Here is a 23,870-nt window from a genome sequence, read left to right as displayed (position 1 = left end):
TTTGTTCATTTGCAACAGTTTCTCAGATAAATTGGTTTTTTTTCTGCTTTGCCTTTTTTTTCTCCCTCTCTTCATTCCTACACCAATTGATTTATCATTTTGCTTGCAAGCAGTCTTAGTGTGTTAGGCGCAGGAACACACTCACTTTTTTATCGTAACTTTTGTTGCGGAGCGAAACCAGTTGACTTGAATACATTTTTCAGTGGCCTGAATGAAGCCAGCAACGTGGAAAAATCTTGCCATTCAAAGCTGCCTGAATGTACATTTCAGCCACACAGTAAGCCGCATTGGTAAGCAGTGGACTGCTAAATACAACCATTTCTCGCAGCAGAGAGTTAGATAGGTGATTAGCATAATTAGCACAGAGAAGGCCATACATATGGTAATGTTAAATGTGTAAATGCCATCTGCAGTGTAAAATTTATGTCAGGGGTCGCCAGGGCTGTGCGAAAGTATTGTGTTACAGCTGCAGGTCAAAGCCCCCTTTGCCTGCACTCTTTTCCCCTGTTGGTGAATGCAGCAAAAGAAGAGAGAAAGACCCAGGGAAAACAGATAAGGCTTTGATTGAACAGCTAAAGGGAAAAAGGATTCTGGATTTCTTCAAAATCTTCTTGTCACATTTGCTTTGTGCGCCATATTTCTTCTGTTGTAAAATGCACAAAGCCATTTTCCTAAGGCAATGTATGGATGGTTAGCCTGCACAGTTATCCAGATGTTGTTGAACTACATCTTTTGGAATGTCCTGGTAGCCTGCTGCTGTTGGGGGGTATGCTAGGAGCTGTTGTTCTCCCAACCCAACCTCATTTTGGGCATCCCTTTCTAGGAAAAATGCACTAATGTGTGTTTCTCTAGTTGAAAGGACTTGGTTATTAGGTTACTTGTTGAAAGGAACAGTAACATCAAAAAATGAAAGTGTTTTTTAAAGTAATAAAAATATCATTTAGTGTTGTCCTGCACTGGTAAACCTGCTGCATTTGCTTCAGAAACACTACTATTGTTTATATAAATAAGCTGCTGTGTAGCAATGGGGGCAGCCATTCAAAGGAGAAAGGCGCAGGGTACACAGCAGATAAGCTCTGTAGCACATAATGTTATCTGTTATCCACTATTTAACCTGTGCCATATAACCTTTTTTCAATTTTCGCAATTACTACACAGCAGCTTGTTTATATGAACTATAGTAGTGTTTCTGATGCAACCAGATCAGTTTTACCAGGGCAGGGCAAAACTACATAATATTTTCATTACACTTTCATTTTTTAGTGTTCCTGTTCCGTTAATAGCTGTTAAGTTGTAGGAGCAACCTGAACCCAGAAAGTGACCATATGAAATATAGTGGTAACCATATTCTAGCAGCTGACACATTCCCATAAACATCCGTTCAATGGGTGTCTTTCTTATGTTCATATACTCTGTTCATTCCACAACCTTTTTTATGAACTGTCAAGGACCTCTAAGGGCACCTTCATCTAACTTTATATTATGGATGTACCTGTCCTTGTCAAATTAAGGATAATATTTGTTTTGTATGATTTTTTTTTTAATTACTAGTGTTCTTATTCCCTCTGTTTCCCCCCTGAAACTGAAAAAGATCTCTGGTTTCTAAGGTCAGTGACCCTGGCAACATTGTTCTATTTCATTTTTATTTTCTTATGGTTTTATTTTTTCAAGCCCTCTACTGTTATTTTTCCAGTCTGATTTGCAATCTGCTGCCTGGTTGCTAGGGTAAGGAAGCCCTAGCTGGTGAGTAGCAGTTGAAGACTGCGAGCTGGAGAACGGAATAAAAAAAAAGTGAATATATATAAAACCACAAAAAAGAAAGTTTTAAATGGTCTTAATGCTTATACAAACATCATACTAATAGTTAACTTATGTGTGTGTGTGTGTATATGTATATATATATATATATATATATATATATATATATATATATATATATATATATATATATATATATATATATATATATATATATAATTATTTGAGCTTATACTGACAATGGACCTTTAGTGATTTTTGTCTGTTGCTTTTCTCACATTAGACATTTTTGGCATTTTTTGTGATCTGCCAGTGGTGGTAGTGTTGACAGAATATAGTTCACACCACACTGACCTTGTGATGAAACTTCCTCACAGCCGCAGGGGGTCCTTATGAATCAAGTCCTAATCCAGCTAATCCTGATCGCAACAAAATCATGAAAGTGGCCCCCAGTGCTGTGGGTTTTTCCCCCTCTCTGCACAGATGCAACGGGAACAGGACTGAGTATAAATCTGTGCTGCCTGATGCTCCACATTGGCTGGGGAGTCTGTGTGAAGCTGGGGTCTTCTTTTGTATCTTGCCCCATGTGGCCTCAAGAGAGAAGCCAATGAAAGATGAGGTGGATGCATAATGATTAGAAGAATGTTTAGAGCCATTGAGTGATGTCAGCCCTGCACAAGTAAAGAGAAGAGGACTGGGGTTAATGTTATGCAACAATCTCAATAGACCATGCAAGGGAGGAGGGGGCCCTAAACACATCAAGCTTCTATGAAGGTCTGAGTAATTGACTACATTTTTTACCATAACATTCTTTTTCAACTAAATATTTCTCTGCCATGGCAGAACAACATGGTTCATTTAAAGTTTTAAGGCAAAATGCCTTTCTTGTTTCTTTTGTTTTTTGTTTTAATTTTTTGTCCAGTCTGATTTTGGCCTTGCAACACTAGTGTCCTGAGTTCTATTCCAGCTTAAGGTGGCCATAGACACACAGATCCGATCGTACGAATCGAGGATTCGTACGATTTTCGGATCATGTGTGGGGTGTGCCGACATCTTTCGTCCGGCGGAGATCGGTCGTTTGGTCGATCCCGCCGGAGCCCATGGCACATCGTAATCTGATCGTTCGGCCATACGGCCCAACGATCAGATTACCCCCGATATAGCCATGCCTGTTAATGGCATATCGGGGAAGGATCCGAGCGGATCTTTGCATCTATGGCCACCTTTAGGCTGTGGGTTTGTACAGTTTACCCATATCTGTGTGCATTTCAACCCGGTTTCCTTCCACACTCCTAAAACATACATGCTGCATGTTATTTGGCTCCTGATGAAATTGCCCAAAGTGTGTGTGAATATGATAGAGATCATAGATTGTCATCTCCACTGGGGCAGTGGCTGACGTGAACGATATATAATCGATCAAAAGCGCTGCAGAATATGTAGGCGCTATACAAATAAAAGGACTGTTTGCTTAGCATGGAGCAACAGTGAGCTCCTTGTTTGCACTGTTGTGCATTCCAGTTTCTGAATGAGCCGTTTAATATCCAGTAAAAAATAGGCCTCATGACAGATCCAATGTTGTCTCTGGAGCTGGTGACCGAGTAGGAAATATGGAGACTGGGAGAGCTATGACAGGGAGCAGTTTCAGGCAGGGGGAGTGATGACCTGACCTGATTGTCTCTGACAGTGAGAGCAGTTATGCTTCACTGAAAACACTCTGAATAGGAAGCCTTTTAGGTAGCAACAGATGGCATGAAAAGCAGCTGGCAGGGAATCCTCAAGAAAAGCCCAAAGACCTGTTTGTATGGTTTCCATTCCTCTTGACTTTTCTCTCTGTCTTGTTTTAGTAGCCTGCTTGATTTTTATTTTATATTTTTGTTTAGACACAACTTATATTTTGAAATGCTTTCCAAAATTCCATGTTCTGCCTTCCAGGAAATAATGGATTCTTGCTGAAATGTTCCTCTCCGGAAACTTACATTTAAAGTGATACTGACACGTTCCTATAAAAATAGGATGTATTGGTAAACAGAAGCTGCACGTGAAACTTAATCAGCTAAAAGCTCCCCAAAGCCGCCCCCCAGCCCGGGGAACCTTAGTAACCACGACCCTCCGACACCATTAAATCTTGCTGAGTTGTTTCAGTCACACTGGGCTGGGGGCGGCACGATCCCTTGATTACAATTACTAATGAAAACAGGATTTCAGCCTATGGAGAGATTGTGCCGCCCTCAGCCCAGCGTGATGAAACAACTCAGCAAGATGATTTAATGGTGTCTGAGGGTTGGCGTTCCTAAGGTTCGCCAGGGTGGGGGCGGCTTTGGGGAGCTTTTAGTTTGCGTGCAGCTTCTTTTCACTGATACCAACGCGTTCTTATTTTTATAGGAACTTGCCAGTATTACTTTAAGGGGCTGATTTATCAAAGGTTAAATGTTAAAAACTCGAATGATATCTTACTTAAGAAAAACTCTAATGGCAAAAACCTGATTCTGCAAGTTGGAGTCCTACAACCCGAAAACTCGACTTGATCGAGTCTTTGGCGGGGAAAAAACTTGAATCGAGTTCTTGATTCGAGTTTTCGGCCAAAACCCTCCAAAAAAACTTGAACATCAAGCAGGCTGTTAACCTCTTCAAACAGTTCAAGGGACCTCCGCCATTGACTTCTACAGAACCTCGACCGGTTTTAGGTGGTGTATTTTATGATTCAAGCTATTTCCAGGGTCAAGGTGTAATAAATCTTTAATATTCAGGGGATTTTTTTCTTTAAAACTCGATCGATTCAACAAAAAATACCCGTAAATGAGTTTTGACCAAAAAATACAACTCAAAAACTTAAATTTTTGTGAAAAAAACAACTCGGACCTTAACAAATCTGATTTAAAATTCTGTAATGTTTGCATTGTACTCACGGATATTGATTGCAGCTTTGCTTAAAATACTGTACTTGATATCATAACCAACAACATAACTTGTTTTTTTTGTAATAGCATTTTTGTTGTTGCCTGTTTAAAAGAAAATCACATAGACATCTACTGTATTTACTCTTTTCTTATGTTAATCTTTGGGTGCAATCTGACTTAAAATGAATCTTCTTTTCTGGAAGAAAAGACACTAAAGGAATGTTGTCGCAAAATGGATCAGTGTTACACAACTCAATGAAACCTTCACAACTGATCCTCTCACTCAGGTTTCAGGCAGTACAATAGTTTATTTACATGTCTATACCAGCATTAAAGCTACTTTTCTTCATCCCTTGGGTCATATGCAGCAGGCAAGTGCTGTCCAACTTCTTCCATGCAGTGGTCCAATTATACAATAAACTATATGTTCTAGAGCCAGATTATATTAAAATAATGATGTCATGCAAAGGAGTCTGTGGAGCCATTGTGCATGCTGAGGGTCATAAAAATACCTTTTGATTGCCACATCTAAGAAGAAACCATATGGAGCAAAACAACTGGCATTAATTGCAAAAGTACCGCTGGCACATACAAACTTTCTGTATGCTTTCAAATTAATTTAATTCTTATTTGTGCATGGTAGCTAAGGTATTTTTTTGGCAGTACTATCAGACAGAATCCTATCAACCCCCAGAGCTGTCCTAAGCATAAGACCTGGTGAGTGCACTTGTACACCCCAAGAACCAAAGATTGGCAATGCCTACAAACTACTCATCTATATTAAGACCTCCCAAACCAATTTTTTTTTATTGTCCATCTATTCTATAGCCTTCCCTTCCCAACATACCATATGGTAGTATTGCATTAATAAATTCACTCTACCTTGTTTTTGAAAAATAACTAATATAGTTTGAATACCTGAACTTGTAATATGTTCATTTTTGTTGAAAAGATTATCATATTGAAAACTGCAAAAACTATGTACTGAATTAGTAACACATAATTATGCACAACGTTAGTGTTCTGATGGCTAATTCCATTAGATTAAACCTGGAGTTGTTGCCATGAAAATTCAGCAAAATACATACAAAATAGGGCCCTCTGATCTTATCTTTATTCTGTAACCCATGTTAAATTTATTGAAAGAACCCTATTTGTTATAAATAAATGTAAAGTGATATGTAACTTCCTGTCGCTAGATAAATAAAAATTATAATACAAGGGGATTGGTGGGCAACAATGATTTAAAGGAGAAACAAACCCTTAATGGAAAAAACCCTAACCCCCTACCCTACATATACCCCCTCCCTCCTCCCCCAAGCCTAGCTGCTACTCTGGGCAAATGCCCCTAACTGTTTACTTACCCCTCCATGCAGATTCTGTCCAACGGAGTTCACGGGCGCCATCTTCAGCCGCTTCGGCAATTTTCATGAGTTTCGGTGCATGCGTAGTTGTCGTGATGCAGAAAATTCCTCCAACTGCGCATGCACTGTTACGCCGGTCGCATTCCAAAGATTACTGAAGAGAAGTAGATGGCTGCTGTGAACACCACTGGACAGAATCTGCACGGAGGGGTAAGTAAAAACTTAGGGGCATTTGCCCGGGGTAGCAGCTAGTCTGGGGGGGAGGATGGAGGGGGTCTATGTAGGGTAGGGTTTTTTTAACTTTAGGGTTTAGTTAGAGTTTTAGGCAACACTCCACTGTCCACTAGGGTAACACATTTTAAACAGTACAGTTAGTTATCAAAATAAAATGTCCTGCACATGGGCACTCCAAGTCATATTGCACTCCGTAAAAGATTTGTTGGGATTGTAGACCCTTTGCATTCCCACATGATGATTTCTTAATTCCACAAAAGTGTGCGATAGAATATAAAATATTTCCCTTTCAAGATGATGTGAAATGACTTTGGCCATGACTGCTGCTGTTTTCACACTATTACAATTAAAACCATTTCATTTCCTTTTCCAACCAGTGGCTCAGAAGCAACATGTTGTTCACCAACCCCCTGGATGTTGCTCCCAGTGACCTCAAAGCAGGTGCTGATTTTGGAGTTCCTGGTTTGGAGGCAAGTTTTTGTTGCATAGAAACCAGGTGTACTGAACAGAGCCTCCTGTAGGCTGCCAGTCCACATAAGGGCTACCAAATAGCCAATCATAGCACTTATTTTGTATCACCCAGAAACATTTTTTATACTTGCTTTGCTTCCCAACTCTTTTACATCTGAATGTTGCTCACGTAAGGGATTCAGAATTTTCTCTGTTTGATGACTACTGTTGGGTTACAGGGTTCTGTCCTGGAAAAACAGGCAAAGCACAGTTAGTTTGTTTTTAAACCTGAAAGCAGTCCAGTCTTCAATTATTCAGCAACCAGTCCACTTATTGTGAATTGTCAGGACCCTAGTGACATTTTGGTATCTTATTAGTTATGCTTTCATTTAAATAGCAATGGTACTGTTGCAGAACATTCTCATCAGTCATTTTAAACCCTAAAAATGGCATATTTTATATACTGAACTTATTGCATCAGCCTAAAGTTTCAGCTTCTCAATAGCAGCAATGATTAGGCGTTCAAACTTGTCACAGAGGGTAACCATCTTGGAAAGAGGTACCTAAGCTCATTAAGTGACAGCAGCACATAGCATGTGCAGTGAATCAGCAGAAAAGAAGATGGGGAACTACTGGGGTATCTTCCCCACAGACCTTCCCTGCTAAAGGGTTGTGGTTGCCTTGGGCTAATATAAAAGCCCAAAACATAATGTACAACATTTCTAGCCTATTTCTTTAGTAGACATGAATAAGCATGAGCAACATTTTTGAACTGGATCACTGAAAAGGAGAATATGATGATAACTTAGCCTACTTCTATATCACAAGATGAGAACTTTTGCTAGTGGGCTGCATTGTAGTGTACCACCAGTTTATAGCAATTTAGAGAATGATGACTGTTATATATACTCTTGCTCTACACTACAGAGTGGATGGATCTTCTGTCTCATGTATGCTATCTGTTTTATTCTCAGACTGAACAAGGTAATCTGAGTGGCTAAATAGTTAGAAAGTAATAATTATAACATATGAGATTCAAACTTTTATGATTTAACATTACATTGTCAGTAGAAAAGTGTTTTCCCCTATTTTGGAACAGGGCCCTGGTATTATAGGTAACGCAAGTATACCATACTGCCATCAGGTTTTTGGGCCACTACTGCCCATGGCAGTGTAGCTGTGGTCCTTGCTTTTAACCACACAACTGACCCTTGTGAATATAGCAATCTAATGCAGTTTTCCCAGCACGTCCCTTAAGTTCGTATCTAGTGGGTTCACCCACTTAGTTAGGTCACACCGTAAAGGACAATTCACATAGTATGAAGGAGGCCACAAACATCTGCAGTACTGTGCTGCAACTTTTTATTCCAAATTCCACAATATAGGTTTTAGTGGTCTCTAGGTTCTACTCTGCATGGTGGAAACATTGGCTAAGATCATGGCAATTCATTCCACAGAGGCATTTTTTGCTCTATATTCAGTATGACTAGTGGTACTGGTAAATCATCGAGTTCTGTTTCTTAAACATGTACGTTTTATTTACCTTTTAGGGAATTCTAGGAATGCTATGACTACTAAACCAGCTATATAAAGAATCTAAGCTATTTATCATTTTTTAAGTTCTGTAGAATACTATATGTACACCTACAGGCTCAATGTTAGACCAGCAATTACTATTGCCTAATTTTAAACAAAATGCCAAACGGCTCATTTTGGGCGATAATCAAAGCTCCGTAGCTAGTCATGTTGTATCCCTTCTAGGTATCCTGAGTGCTCAAATCAATTAACAGGGTATTCTAGCAGCCCTTTTTAACCCCCCCCCCGGTTGTTTTCACGCACATGGACAAATGCTCTCAGGTCCAAACTGGCAATCTGTGGACTCTGACAAATGCCAGATGGGCTGCTGAAGAATTAATAATACTATTATCATTATTATTGTTAACAATAATGCCATAGACAGTCACTATTCATTGGGCCTGTGGGGGCTGTTTGGGCCTTGTGTACTTGAAATGCCAGGGCCTATTTTGAACTTTTGCCTCACTATTCATGTACAAGTCAATATACAGCAAACCTTAAAAAGGTCATCAGTGTTACAATTCAGTTGCTATTTTCTTACATTAAGAAGGTTAATTTTACTGAAGGCTACTTTTCAGACCAAGAAAAATGAATTTCTTATTTTTGAAGGACTTTGCAGACTATACAGAGTTTTGAGGTTGTATGTTTTTTTGCTTCCTTAAGTAAATCCTACCTTTTATAATGTTGGGGTAAGGGAAAATTGCTTTCCCTCTGCCAATTTTTTTTTTTTTCGGGCGGAAGTATGTACATAAAAGCCATTGATCGTGAAATGTGCTATTGGGCTAGACTGTTTATACAAGTGCAAGAAATTGTACGAGAAAATTTCAGTCTGCTCTGCAAGGAAACCCTTCTTCAAGTGATTTAATTTCTCCATGTGGTCGCCTTGAATCAAGGAGGGGGGTTGGAAATTAAGCTTTAGCAGAAATTAAGACACTCTTTTTACTTCTATTATCTAGATCACAGCACTATTTACAATTAATTTTGAAACCTACTTTAGCTTAATATAAATGATTGTAAATTCTCTACACATAAACAGTTTTTTATTGTGAACTCTTTACTAAAATACTATTCCTTTTTGTTTTTTACTTTCTAGTTGGTGGAAGAGTAAGCCGCGAATTAAATTATACCCGCCAGAAGATAGGAGAGGAGGCTATGTTTAATCCACAGCTTATGATTCAGACTCCTCTTGAAGATGGTGCTAATATCCTGACAACGGAAGCCCTCCTGCAACATCTGCACTCTGCACTTGAAGCCACCAAGGTGCAAGTCTACATGTACAACAAGTAAATGTCAAATCTTCACATGATCTCTCTACTATTTGTAATCTAAATGTATTGTTTTTTGCAAGAAGTAAAGGAATGTTTGCACATGAGCAATTAGTTGGCTGTACTTGGACCCAAAACAAACTATATTAAATTAAATAGAAAGTATTAATATAACTGTATCATTGACAAAGCCTGTTAAAGTTCTGCAGTTCTTATTGATAAATTTACCAATTGTTGATCAAGTTGGGTTGCTAAATGCATGCTACATTACCATAAAGGGGTATGTTTATGTATTTTCATATATCGCTTGAAAAATTATTTAATAAAATGGTTATGTACCATCCTGTCATACATTAAGGATTATTCAAAATGTTTCCTTTTCGCAGACCTTGGAAATTGGAAGAATTATGCTTTAAATCAGGTGAACTTATTACAGAAGCAGTGTACGTGAGCCAGGTAAGTGTACTTTCAAGGTGTATAAGTTCATGGGTTTATGTATGACTTACATAAGCATTATGAACACTGCTTTATTTTTAATTCCAGATCATAGAATCAATGTATCCATGTTTAATAATCACACCACTGGATTGCTTTTGGGAAGGTGCAAAGCTACAGTCTGGAATGGCATATCTACCGTAAGTACATTATCTAATTACCTTACCTTAAATGTTCAACATCATTCAGCTCAGAGCAATGGTCTAGTTTAAAACACCATGAGTTTTTCATACTCAATGGCCTTTTCTTAGTATAAAGTACCTGTACTGTAAATCCTGGCAGGTACAGTTGCACGTCAGAACAAACTGAAGTAAAATGCAATTGCTTTCGGGTTTATAATTCTCGGGACTCATGAGCGTTCCTTTCATTGTCCTCTCCTGGGAACTTTACTAGAATCAAGATGTTCATCCAAAGCTTTCACGGCACAAAGAATAAAGAGCCTTTCATCTTTGATAAAGATGCTTTTATTTAACAAACAAATTAAACTTTCTTTTCCATCTTGGATTCATACAGTTGAGCAACTTCAAATTTCTTGGTTCTTCTACAAAGAGTTAATTGTTTTTTATGGCTGGCATGTGCACAAGTTTTTGAGTAATTATGTAAGGGTTAGTGTCCAAGTTATTGTTCCTGTCCTCATTTGCTTGTGTATGTTAAACCAATTTGCAATTGCAGTACTGTTGCCTACAATGTAAAGTCTTGGATGGAGAAAGTAAGCATTTTATCTTTTCTAATTGGAAGATTTGAAATAATGTGATAAGCATGGTTGGGCAAATACAGATTGGCTTGAACAGCAGATGGAAGCAACCAAAAGCGTTTTTGATTCTCTGGTAGGGAAAGGAAACGGGCTTGTCCTGTGGCTGATGGCCTACAGAAGGCATTTTAATTATTGCTTCTTTTGCTGAAAACAGAGTATGAAATAAGGAAACACTGTGACGCTACCTTGATGAGCCTCTAGCCTAATATTGTAGCTAAAAAGCTCTCGAATGATGTTGTAGTAGTCTCTGCAGGAATGACAGGGCTATGAATATGCCACATGTAAATGTCTTAACATTTGACTTTATAACCTTGTTTCTCTGGAAAAGTAACGTCATAACAACTGGGGAAGATTTGTTCTTATTACCCCTATTTACATTAGTATGGTACGTCTGCTTAACACATGTCTAAACTGTAGTGTGAGTTACACACATACTTGCACTGAGTTTCAAGGACCACAATGAGAATGAGAACTATTTCAGGTGCAAGGGTTACATTATTTTCACTGTGTCCAGTGGGGGGAGTCTTTCCATATAAAACTCAAACCCTACCTAAGTGTACTGGTTTTTGTACATTGATCCATACTTAATTTGTTACTCGTCCTTCCTTTTTTCCTTGCACCCAAAAATCTTTTGTAATGTAGTTTACTTCCTGATAGTGATGGGTTTTTATGCTTATCATAGTTATCACTTGTGCAGCTTGGACATGTTTCAGTCATCAGCATTGTCCTATGGAGAAAATAAATTACCATTACTTGCGCACAGTAATTGTAGGAATATTACTAAGTTGAGACTTTCTCTTCTTAAAGGAATAGTTCAGTGTGAAAATAAAAACTGTGTAAATAGATAGGCTGTGCAAAATAAAAAATGTTTCTAATATAGTTAGTTAGCCAAAAATTTAATATATAAAGACTGGAGTGAACAGATGTCTAATAAAACAGGCAGAATCCAACTTCCTGCTTTTCAGCTCTATAACTCTGAGTTAGTCAGCGACTTGAAGGGGGGCCACATGGTACATTTCTGTTCAGTGAGTTTGCAATTTATCCTCAGCATTCAGCTCAGATTCAAAAGCAACAGATATGACCCATGTGGCCCCCCTTCAAGTCTCTGATTGGTTACTGCCTGGTAGCCAGGGAAACCAGTCAGTGTAAACCAAGAGAGCTGAAAAGCAGGAAGATTTGTTCTGACTGACAAGTTATACATCAAATCACTCCAGCCTTTATACATTACATTTTTGGCTAACTAACTATATTAGAAACATTTTTTATTTTGCACAGCCTATCTATTTACCCAGTTTTTATTTTTACACTGAACAATTCCTTTAACTTGGCTGCCTGAACTTTGTGTGGTAGTGATGACACTGGTATTCTGCACTTGATGTTTGTATGTTAGATTTTAATTCACCTAAACATATTCATGCTGTCTATCACTTGGAAAAATGGTTATAATAAAATCTTGTGTTGTCTTTTTATTTAGAGGTGAAGACACTTTCCAGTGGACAAACTTTGACCCTTTGGAGTTGCTGGATAAGTTAAAGAAAGGAAAACTTCATATAAACACCTGGGAGGAAATGATAAACGATGCAGAAGTAGGCCATGGTTATATGGACAGACCTTGTTTGAATCCATCAGATAGTAATTGTCCAAACACCGCACCCAACAAAAATTCAACCAAAGTGAGTTCTATTTTTCCTTCAAGTATGGAGTTCTACACAATTTTATAAACTATTAGTGAATCCTGTCTAACCGATCATTTACTGTCTCTTTTGCTAACAGAACCTCATCTCTAGTTCCACTTAATATAGGGATGCCACAGTACTCTGTACTTATGCTGGCCATAGATGCAAAGATCCAATCGTATGAATCCTCGATTCATATGATTTTTGGATCGTGTGTGGAGTGTCTGACATCTGTTGTGCCATGCCTATCGGTCATTTAGTCGATCGGATAGGTGAGAAAATTTCTGTCGGCCGCTGATAATATCTCTGCATATATTGCCGATCTAACGATCTTCAGTGGGAGACTGTCACTAGGTTTTGTCGGACATAACTTTCATACGAATGCTGAAGGGGCAGAACATCGGCTAATCTGTTCTTTTTCTACTTTATTTGATCTTAAAGGTTAGTGACAGGTCTGGAAATGGGGAAGTCAGATCGTTCGAGGATTCGAACTATCGGATCTTTGCATCTATGGCCAGATCCGAACTAATCAACTTTCTACCTAAACCTGGTCGTACTACCCCCCCCCCTTTACTATTGATGGCATGCTCATTAACCCTGTTGGAACGTTATCTGGGGGGGGCAGTGTTATAATCTTTGACTCCTCTCTCTCCTCAGGGGTGCCGCTACCATGAAGTGAGTTGAGAAACTAACCTCTGGTGGCAGTTCCCTGAAAGTTACCAGGAGTGGCAAAAAGCCATTCCTGGCAACTTTAAAAGCCAACATTCTGATTTTTAAATTGGAATTTCAGATCTTCTTGTCCAGAGAGTTTTATTAGCGATCTGAACTAGCGATGCCGCCCCCTGACCTGCTCCAACTTGAGGAAAGGAAGCAAGTGGGGTGGCATCGATGTGGCCACCTCACTGAGGCTTGAAATGGCCCTTTCTCTCCTTCTCTGATGCTAGTAAAGGGGCAGTATACACCTAGTGCCTCTTAATGTATACATAGCAGGAAGCCAGCAGAACGGCTGATTGTTGACCTGTGTTAACAAGGCCTGAGAATCAACCCTGGCTGGCAGTAGCCTTACGTAGCATGGCAGCTTCCATTCATAAATGAAGATGTGTTTGCTCTTATGCTTTCTAAACAGTAGAACATAACTGAGACCAAAATAAATATTGTCCATGAGGAAATTTATGATACTGAGTGGCTGGAAAGTATTTTGTTGATATTTGAATTTTTAATCTTTATTTTAGCCTGTAGATGTAGCCCTTATTCTAAGTGGTGGATGCTATGGAATGTCAAGAAAATATATGCATTGGCAAGAGGAGCTGATCATTGGTGGCACAGTGAAGAATGCTAGTGGACAAATTGTCAGGTAAGGGGCTGCTCATAATTGTATCTATTTTTTTTTATACAGGGATCATATTATTTGAAACTGCCATTTTTTACCCTCCCCTCTCATTCTTTCAGTGCCCTGGCTTTGCAGACCATGTTTCAACTAATGACTCCCAAACAAATGTATGAGCACTTCAAGGGTTATGAAGTAGTTTCCCACATAAATTGGAATGAAGACAAAGCAGCTGCAATCTTGGAGGCCTGGCAGAGGACCTATGTTCAGGTACAGCAGCTTTGATTAAAGTTGCTTATACCATGAGTAATTTGGTTCCACGGGAGTTTAGATATGGAGTAAAAATTTCCTAAACAAAGCCATATTTGGGTGTCGGGGGAGGGGGGAGTTTTAAAGGAAGGCATGGGCATAGCACTGAAAAGGAAAAATGAAACGGCAACAGCCCTAGTGAATGTAGTAAAATGTTATAGGCTTCAGTCCTTTAAAAGCACCTAGTCTTTCTTACATACTTCTTGAAATGCTCATCCACGATGATGTTTCTATAGACGTAAGGAAAGGATACCGGAGCTGGAGGGAAAAATGCAAGTGTGACTTGTGAAGGAAGGTGTCTGGAACACATTAGTGAGCCAAAGAATCTGTTCACAGCTGCAGTCCCATTGGTGAGGTCATGTGACATTTTCTGGCCTTTGTTTCCCAGGCACTGACCTCTTCTGAGTTGCATGTGACCTTTGAAAACCAGCCAACCAATTAAAACAAAAGCACTGCCTGACATTCTTTCACGTCTGTGAGGTGATGTCTTGTGCAATACCGTTGCAGAGTTGCACACAGCAGTAACTAAAGGCTTTGTATCTTTTTAGCATTTTGTTTGTCCCTGAAGTGATACCATTCCACAAACTTCCTGTAGACATGCTTGCTAAATTATAGTTAACCCCTTGTCCATAGCACACCTTAGGAAAATACTGACATGTCTTGAAGTGTAAATTCCCAGAAAGTCTGAATATAGCTAGTCTGTCAAATTCAGTTTGTGATGAAAAATCTGATGTCTATTATTTGCATAGACTTTTTAGAACACCTTGCAGTAAAACACACATTAGGGCTCGTTTACATTTGCAGAGAGCAACTTTGGTTTTTCTCTGCAGTAAGATGCATCTAAAACTTTTGTATATTTGCACTCAGTTCCTTCCGCCCTTCCTTTCCAAATTGCTGTGCCTTTTTCAAATGACGATGTGCAAAACCTGGAGCTACCTCCCCTCCTGACCAGGTTGTAACCCCAGGATTCCCCCAGCTCCCTCTGTCATTGACCAGAGCACAGTTGCGGCTAAAGAATCAGGTGCAGTCAGGCAGACTTTGAAACATTCAGTGCAACTGCATCCAGTTTACGGCAGATACACACAGTTGCTTCTGTTTTGACGAATCAGATGAAGTTTGCAAGAGTCAGACACAGCGTAATTGCACATAGTTGCGTCCAATTCAATGCATGCATTGCGCACAATGTCAAATGAACTCTGGGGATAAACAGTGCATTTTGTGAAAAAAAAGAAACATGGTGATTACATCTGACATGCTTTTAGCTCTATGAATCAGTGACTGAGCCCTTCAGTATTTCAGCAAAAAGAGTCAAAGAAGGAAAGGGGTGAAGGAGTTTGAATGTAAATTTATAAAGAACGATATGCCCTAAAGTATGCTCTGTTTATAACTAGCTATTTTTACTTTCATGTATTTTCTGTAACCATTGTAACTGCATTGACTGTTGCTTTCTCTACATCATAAAATTTGCTTAATTCAGCTGCAGCTTTCCCTTGATCTTTGGGACTGTGGAATAAAGATTTCTTTAAAGGAGGTGTCATCGAATGGGATTTGTTTTAGCCTCCATGCTTTTTTTTAATATAAATGTTACTGTAAACATAAAATGCCATAGTGCTTGGGAAATCAGGTTTTCTTCAGAAGTGTTGCTTTTGTATTTACTTTTGCAAAGTATGGCTTGATGCACCTAGGAAGTAGAGCACAAACGTTTAAACATACAAGTTGCCACCTACATATTGTACGTTGGAATTAGCCACTAACTTGTGTTGTTTACTCACCATAATGGCATACTGTAATTATTTACATTTGAATTTTTTTTTTATTAACAACAATTCCCCTTAAATTCAGCTGTTCTATATTTTTTTGTAAGGTTGTACATCAAAGTGTCCCACAAAACTCCTCACAGAAAGTTCTCCCTTTTACTACAACTACACTGGATGATATTCTCAAGTCATTCTCAGATGTGAGCGTTATCAGAGTCGCAAGTGGCTATCTGCTGATGGTGAGTCAAGCCCACTAACCCATTTTCTGCAAGGACATGAAGGCATGGCACCCTACCAGCATATAGCTGGATCATGCATGTTAAACAGTAACCTTTCCTTAATCATTTGCAAAAGTTTTGGGGGTAACGGGGCATCCTAAAGTGATATGCTTTCTTTCTATGTGTTCCATTTGCAGCTTGCCTATGCCTGTTTAACCATGCTGAGGTGGGACTGTGCCAAGTCCCAGGGTGCCGTGGGGCTAGCAGGAGTCTTGCTGGTTGCGCTTTCAGTGGCTGCTGGATTGGGTCTATGTTCATTGATTGGAATTTCCTTTAATGCAGCAACAACTCAGGTATTAACTCCATTGTACTAGATATATTATTAAACGTTTCTAGATAATATGAGGGGCTGATGTCTATTAAAAGACTGTAGCATTTGTCATGTTTTGATTGACTTTAAACAAGTTCCTTGCTTTGACAGTTAGCAAGATAGTATTTTAATTTTTGTGCTGATGATTCATGTATAAGCATATGAACAGTTTGTATCATGTACAGTAATGCATTGGCATAGCTCCCCTCAGTTTTCAGTTTTACATTCGTACTTTGTCCTTTTCTAGTGTTGCATACCACATTTTTATGTATTGAAGACTCTATTGGTAAATAATGTGTATATACTGTTTGTTCATGTGTTTGGAATTATAAGTCTCCTAAAAACAGTTGACTGATTTTATGCATATACAAAGGGCATGCTATAATACAGTATAGCGCCGCATATTCCTAACACAGGTCATAATTATTTTGAGTTCAGAAGTAAGCACATATGTATGTTTTCATGTGCATTTGAGGCAGGCCATTTCAAATGCAGAGAGTTCATACGCTAAATCAGAGGTTACCAAACTATAGAGCTGCCCCCTAGGGTTGTCCAGAGCATTGCCTGACTGGGCCGCTAAACTGAAGGATATATAGGGGTCAGATTTAGACTATTTTGTATTTTCTTTTTTAGATACCCCTACATACCCAGTTTTTGGCTGCAATTGTAGATGAAAACACATTATTTTTCTCTAGGTTTTCTTGAATCTATGGTTGAATGGCTGATCCAGCAATTTTTTTCACTTTTTCAATGTTACATTATTATGAACCAGGATACCTGACCAAATGTTTTATTGGGACTTGAACTGAAAAAGTTAAAAAGAAAAACCTTTGCACTGAATTACTGATGTATAAGTAAAAATGTGGGCAATCAATCATATTGTCTTAATTTGTGATATTATTTAGCTTTGTAAATTTTGGATCATCAGGTATAATATTTGGGTGTAAAGGTGGTCATACATGGGCTGATAAAAGCTGCCAATTTGGTCCTTCCTGACCGAGTTGACCGCTTATTGGCCCTCCGATGGGCCATCTCAATGAAACAGCCCTTGCCCTGATGGCCTGCAATCCTGTGATCCCTGGGGCCAAACAATTGTATCAGCCTGTTAATGCCCACCTCCAGGTGAGCATAACAGGAAAGATCCATTTGTTTGGTGACCTTTACACACAAACACAGTACAGGGCTGTATCTATTTTAAGATTTAAAATGTAGTTTAATTAGGTGATTGATTATAAATCTGTCTGAGCTTGTTCAACCTTACTTTACCCCAGCATCACTGCAAAAGCCCTTAGTAGAGACCCTGTCCAGAGCTAGACGGAAGTGTTTCCCAGCACGCACAGATAATTGCTAACTGTTCGCTTTGGTCCCCACAGGTTTTGCCTTTTCTTGCGCTTGGGGTTGGTGTAGATGATGTCTTCCTTTTAGCACACGCTTTTAGTGAAACTGGGCAGAATAAAAGGATTCCATTTGAGGTAATTACCAACCTTTGAAAGGAGTGAAAAAACTCCTTGCTCAGGTATTTTCTTAGGAGGCAATTTTTTATTTGCATTTTTTGATTCATTTAACTCTATGAATGGCAAAAGAAATTTGCACAGACATATAAAAAAAAAAAGAATTTAGATATTTGAGTATCTCAGTAAATGCATTTGACTTTATTGTGAATGAATCCTGAACTCTCCCTGCATTATTTTTCTTAATCGTTAATTAGGACAGAACCGGTGAGTGTCTAAAGCGGACAGGAGCAAGTGTAGCCCTTACATCTATTAGCAATGTCACTGCTTTCTTCATGGCTGCCTTGATACCTATTCCTGCACTGCGGGCATTTTCTCTCCAAGTAAGTACTTCCAAAATACTATTCAATCCAGTACAATTTTGCTATTTTTTCTCTTGTGTTTTTTTTTTTTCACAAATGATGAGTGTGTGTGTTTGTGGATACTATATAGTTAAATCTGTTTACCCCGTATAACAATTGTGTTACAATGTTTTTACCACGGTTATGCTAGGAGATATAGGATCCTTTCAGGATACATGCTTCTGCTGCCAAAATAAATGATTGCTTAAGTATTTGATCAGGAACATTTTAATTATAATCTATTTATTTTTGTAAAATGAAAAAAAAATTGTCTCCACTATTGTGCATTTTTAATGTCCTTTTATAAATTAGTTCACAAAGACAGAAAATGCCAGCAGTTCATTTATTTTTCGTGCTTACCTTTGGCACGGTCCCAGTCATGTTTCTGAACCTCTTCCCTGACTAGATAATGGGAAAAGCTGCAGTCATGTATTGGGCTAAAAGAGGATTTGCACAAGCGCAAGTTAAAGAAGGGAGTTGCAGATGGGCAGCTGTAATATGGAGTGTAGCTGACAGGCCTCCTCATCTGCTCATCACTTCAAGCTATGAAGTACACCCAGTCTCCCTGTGTGGTCTGCTAGGAATGGCAAAGAAAACACTCATACCTTGGGCAGGGCCCCATCTGAGAAGGATTGCTAGTTTTTCTCTGGATAACTCTAGCACAGACTTCCCATTCTTCTCTGACATCAGTTACAAGCAGTAACCACCAGATTTTCAAACACTGGAACACTGAAAACTTGCAGAGGCCTTAAACAGGACTAAAAAGGAAGGGCTTGTATAGTCTAGCAGATCTTAACAGATCATTTGCTACAGCGGCTGTATGACTTCGTTCATTACACTTCTACAAATTTCACATGGTGCAGCATCTGCGTGGGGCTTTGAACCACAAAGTGTTTTGTTTCAACCAGACAAGCATAAAACAAAACCATTCTTAGGGTTACGGTTTTCAGGTAACAGATGCAAAGTGCTGTCCTGCTCTATAGGAATATATCCTAAACATTTTTTAGCCCCAAAACCCTTCTTTACTGCAGAACAGATAATGCTGTTTATTAATTGGTAGTGTGTTTATTGCATAAAATAGGACAATGTAGATGGAAAGTGTCTGTTAGGAGACTGAATTGCATGCTTCGGCACAAAGCCTGTGGGCAGTAAAACTTCTTTTGCCCAAACTCTGTTTACTGGGGATGTACAATGATGGGGCCTGGGTTTCAGTGTCCCTTTGTGATACGCCTACTTAGGGGCAGATTTATCAAGGGTGAATTTTGAATTCATGTGTGTTTTTACCACAAGAGGGGGGTTTAAATTAACGGTGGCCCTATGTCCTTGTTGTTTTTTATTAATCCTTGGTTTGGGCAATTTCTCTCCCTTAAAAGCCACAAATGCTAGCGGCTGGGGAGGCTTTGGCCTTTTTATTACCAACGCCTGTGAGACACTCATTATATTTACTGCACTTATCACTAGGTAACACTTGCACAGACCCACACACATTACACCTATTACACTCCACATTTAGCTTTTCCTTTTTCATCTCCCTCTACATCTATACTCAAACCTGTACTTATACTCACACACATACACACACAAGTGTGCACTTATATATACAACTTTACTTTTCCTTCATTATAGTCTCTTCACAATCACTTTTTTTTTTTTAAATGGGCGTTGGCCTGAGCAGTTTCCCCTTCAAAAACCGCATATGCAGGTAGCGGGGGAGGATCTAGTCCACAGATTGAAACCAAGGTTTTATATTTTGATCACAGGTAAACAGGTTAGGGACCGCTGTATGGGGTTTACCTTGACGTGGTATGGCGGCTTACCAATTTTATGATCATAACTTTGTAACAAAAAACCCTGTTTTTCTTTTTTTAGACAGGGGATTATTGTATTTAAATATTTTTTTATATTGCCTTAGGAGTGCACCCACAACCCCCCTCTTGTTTCTGTGTTTTTACCACAACCACAATTATTTTCACCATAAAAAAACCTAGAAAAATGGAATTTTCAATTCGACCCTTAATAAATCTGCCCTAAATGTTTCAGTTGTAAATAAAAACTCTGTCTTGCTATTGTGAACTGCATTTCCCTGAATCTTCAGCATGGGTATGGCTGGACAGGAAGAAAACAGAATTTACAAGGGTTTTACAGTGTTTTGCATTGCATTTGCAAGCTCTCTAGAGCTAATATCACATTAGGCGTATCTCTTCTTCCCCCCCCCCCCCCAGTGTATTCCTGCCAGTAAAGAAACACCTGAAACCGGCACTCACACTTTCATTGAGTAGAATAATCACCACTGGTACAGACAATTTTCATCCTAAAAAATGTTTTCATACCATTGATGACAGGTGGTTTCCATTAAACTCAATGGGAGGTGGAAATGGCAGTTTCAGCCGTTTCTTTGCCAACAGAGAAACCTTCTCATCTGACATTAACCCAAGGCTGGAGACTTTTCCTTAATAGCTTCTATTGTCTCATCTGTATATTGGTGAGGATTTTGTTGTTGGCATGTAAATATTCACATGTCTAACAGCTGTTGTTTTGTCTAATCCCAGGCTGCTGTTGTTGTGGTGTTTAATTTTGCCATGGTCCTGCTGATATTTCCTGCAATTCTAAGCATGGACCTTTATCGCAGGGAAGTCCGCAGACTTGATATCTTCTGTTGCTTCAGCAGGTAAATCTACTTAACCTGGAAGATATGGTGTAATGGTCAAATTCTGTAATATGTTTAGTGTGTATAATAACCTTTTAAGTGCTTCAATGCTTTTTTGTAGACGATTCTCTTTATGTCGCCAGTTGAAATGAAATGAGAGCTAACAATGTACACATTTTTCCTCTAGTCCCTGCGTGAGCAGAGTGATTCAAATTGATCCCCAGGCCTATACGGACAACAATGACAACACACGCTACAGCCTGCCCCCACCATACAGCAGTCAAAGCTTTGCTCATGAAACACAAATCACAATGCAGTCAACAGTCCAGCTTCGGACCGAATACGATCCACGAACACAGTTGTATTACACCACAGCAGAGCCTCGGTCTGAAATATCAGTGCAGCCAGCAGCGTCAACACCTCAGGATGTAATTGGCCAGACTCCAGAGAGCACCAGTTCCACTAGAGACCTGCTTTCTCCATTCTCTGTACACGGGGACTCTATCCAGTACTCACCAGATTCAAAGTGGACATTGTCTTCTTTTGCAGAAAAGCACTACGCCCCATTCCTCTTAAAGCCAAAAAATAAAGTAAGTGATATAGTTATTGTAATAGCACATTTTAAAATTGTCTTTTTGTTTACATATATGTTCATTATTGTTTGTGTTTCAGTCAAGATAACAAGACCAGGTCTTTTTCTTGACCTGGGATGTATGAATTCTAATTTCAGAAGACTTAGGGATAGTGGTATTTGTTATCCATGGGAAACCTGCAGTACCTCCGAGTGACAAATCACCCTGTATGGCATCACCTTTAAAATATATAAATACAGGATATAATGAAAATAAATAATGAAGTCCAGTCTCTCTCTCTCTCTCTCTCTCTCTCTCTCTCTCTCTCTCTCTCTCTCTCTCTCTCTCTCTCTCTCTCTCTCTCTCTCTCTCTCTCTCTCTCTCTCTCTCTCTCTCTCTCTCTCTCTCTCTCTCTCTCTCTCTCTCTCTCTCTCTCTCTCTCTCTCTCTCTCTCTCTCTCTCTCTCTCTCTCTCTCTCTCTGTCATACTAAAAGTTAGTGTAAAAGTGAACTTAAAGAACAATTGCTCATCTAGTTCTTTATGCCATCAAATTCTATGCTTCTTGCTTTCAAAGGTAGCTTGATGCTGTGCAGCATAATTTTATTATTTATTTTTTATCTTCTTCAGATTGCTGTCATATTGGTTTTCTTAGCCTTGCTTGGTGTCAGCCTTTATGGAACTACACGAGTGCGAGATGGCCTAGATTTGACCGACATTGTACCAAGGGAGACCAGGGAATATGACTTTATTGCCACACAGTTCAAGTACTTTTCATTTTACCACATGTATATAGTTACACAGAAAGCAGACTATCCTCGTGTCCAGCGTTTGCTTTATGAACTTCACAAGAGCTTTGTTGGAGTGAAATATGTGCTGTTGGAGGGTAACAAACAACTGCCCAAGATGTGGCTGCATTACTTTCGAGATTGGCTGCAAGGTAAGGCAGTTTGCAAAACGTTGATTGATTCATGTGTGAGAATGGTGCTGCACCTGTCCCTTCTAGGTCAGCCGGTGATCTTTCATTGGGAGGCAAATTCAGGCTAGACTTGTGTGCTAGGTCAGAACAGTTGTCATCTGATGGGATTGTATGACAACCTATGAAAACAGCTCTATAATAATAAATTGGATGCGCTATGAGTACGTGTGATGACACACGAAACACGTTAGGTGATTTTGTTGGGGAAATAAAGCCATTTTAAAACCACTACTGTCTGCTGATCCATGAAAGTGCGCGCAACATTGGAATTTCACTGACTGTAAGGGACCTACACAACATTTTGTTGGAAGCATCTAAATTGCATAAAAATTTGCCTATGTGTATAGCTTTAACTGTAGAGCTACTCTACTTGCCTGGAGATACAGCAACCAAATTATTTTGAAGATTTGCTCCCCACTGTAATTCCATAATATTTAGTTTAACTGTAACAGGACTGCAGTATCATCAGACAACTGGGGTGCACGCTGTTGAAGTGTCTTGTTTAATTTAATGTTATGGTCTTGCTGATATATTGGTGGCTTGTTTTGTAGCTATGGTTTGTAACAATGGGGCTGGTTTACTACCATTGGCAATACATATCACGGGTGATCTACTGTTTAGCCCTAATGCTCTCTGTGCCCCATGTCTCTCTAGAGTTACTTAGACAAAGAATAGTGAATTATCAGCAGTTGCTTTACCATGTGTGAATTGCCACAATCATGTTATCTGTGTTTTCTGGCAATAGATGCACATGTGGCATGGTCACTAGTGATGGGCGAATCGGACCCGTTTCGCCATAATTTGCGAAACGGCAATGGGTGGCAGAATTTTATGAGGCACAACACATTTCTTTCACTCTTTGAAGTCTACAGGCATCAATTTCACATCAAAACTTGGTGGAAAATTTCACTCATCACTAAATTGGTCACAGTTTTTTTCGTGGTCCACAATGAGAAACAACTGGTGACTAATTTGACAACATTATAAAACACTCTGTATTTGACATTCACCTTTTAGTAGGTTTTGCACAGTCTTAAGCTGGCCATAGATGCAAAGATCCGATCGTACGAATCAACGTACGATCGGACTTTCCCATCTCCCGACCCTCCACTAACCATTCAGATCAAAGTCTTTACCATTCCGATCAAATAAGAACAGATCACCCAATGTTCTGCCCCTGACAGCAATCGTACGATACTTATGTCTGACAACACTAGTGACAGTCTCCCACTGATAATCGTACGATCGGCAATACACGCAGAGATATTATCGGCAGGCGACAGAAATTTTCTAACCTGTCCGATCGACCAAACGACCGATCTCCGACGGACGAAAAATGACAGGACTCTCCACACATGGTCCGAAAATCGT

The 23,870-nt window shown here is 39.2% G+C and overlaps 1 protein-coding gene across 8 annotated transcripts in view; it reads left to right on the top strand.

Annotated features, from left to right (window-relative positions):
- Positions 1-23,870, top strand: part of ptch1.L (patched 1 L homeolog) — a 78,248-nt gene that overhangs the window by 31,310 nt on the left and 23,068 nt on the right. For 6 of the 8 annotated variants that reach the window (XR_001935404.2, XM_018259136.2, XM_041564528.1 and 3 more), the window contains 13 exons: positions 9,375-9,564; positions 9,933-10,002; positions 10,090-10,181; positions 12,270-12,468; positions 13,704-13,825; positions 13,921-14,068; positions 15,972-16,103; positions 16,280-16,435; positions 17,826-17,924; positions 18,161-18,286; positions 20,854-20,972; positions 21,139-21,541; positions 22,151-22,460. Coding sequence is in view for 7 of the 8 variants with exons in the window: in XM_018259136.2 (XP_018114625.1) it covers positions 9,375-9,564; positions 9,933-10,002; positions 10,090-10,181; positions 12,270-12,468; positions 13,704-13,825; positions 13,921-14,068; positions 15,972-16,103; positions 16,280-16,435; positions 17,826-17,924; positions 18,161-18,286; positions 20,854-20,972; positions 21,139-21,541; positions 22,151-22,460 (2,166 nt within the window). In the remaining variant the exon portion in view is untranslated. Of the gene's footprint in view, positions 1-9,374; positions 9,565-9,932; positions 10,003-10,089; positions 10,182-12,269; positions 12,469-13,703; positions 13,826-13,920; positions 14,069-15,971; positions 16,104-16,279; positions 16,436-17,825; positions 17,925-18,160; positions 18,287-20,853; positions 20,973-21,138; positions 21,542-22,150; positions 22,461-23,870 lie in introns of those variants that run through there. The other 2 variants (XM_041564538.1, XM_041564552.1) reach the window with 2 other exon arrangements.

Source organism: Xenopus laevis, chromosome 1L, assembly GCF_017654675.1.
Source record: "Xenopus laevis strain J_2021 chromosome 1L, Xenopus_laevis_v10.1, whole genome shotgun sequence".
NCBI lineage: Eukaryota > Metazoa > Chordata > Amphibia > Anura > Pipidae > Xenopus > Xenopus laevis.
This window is presented reverse-complemented; position numbering and strand designations above follow the sequence as displayed.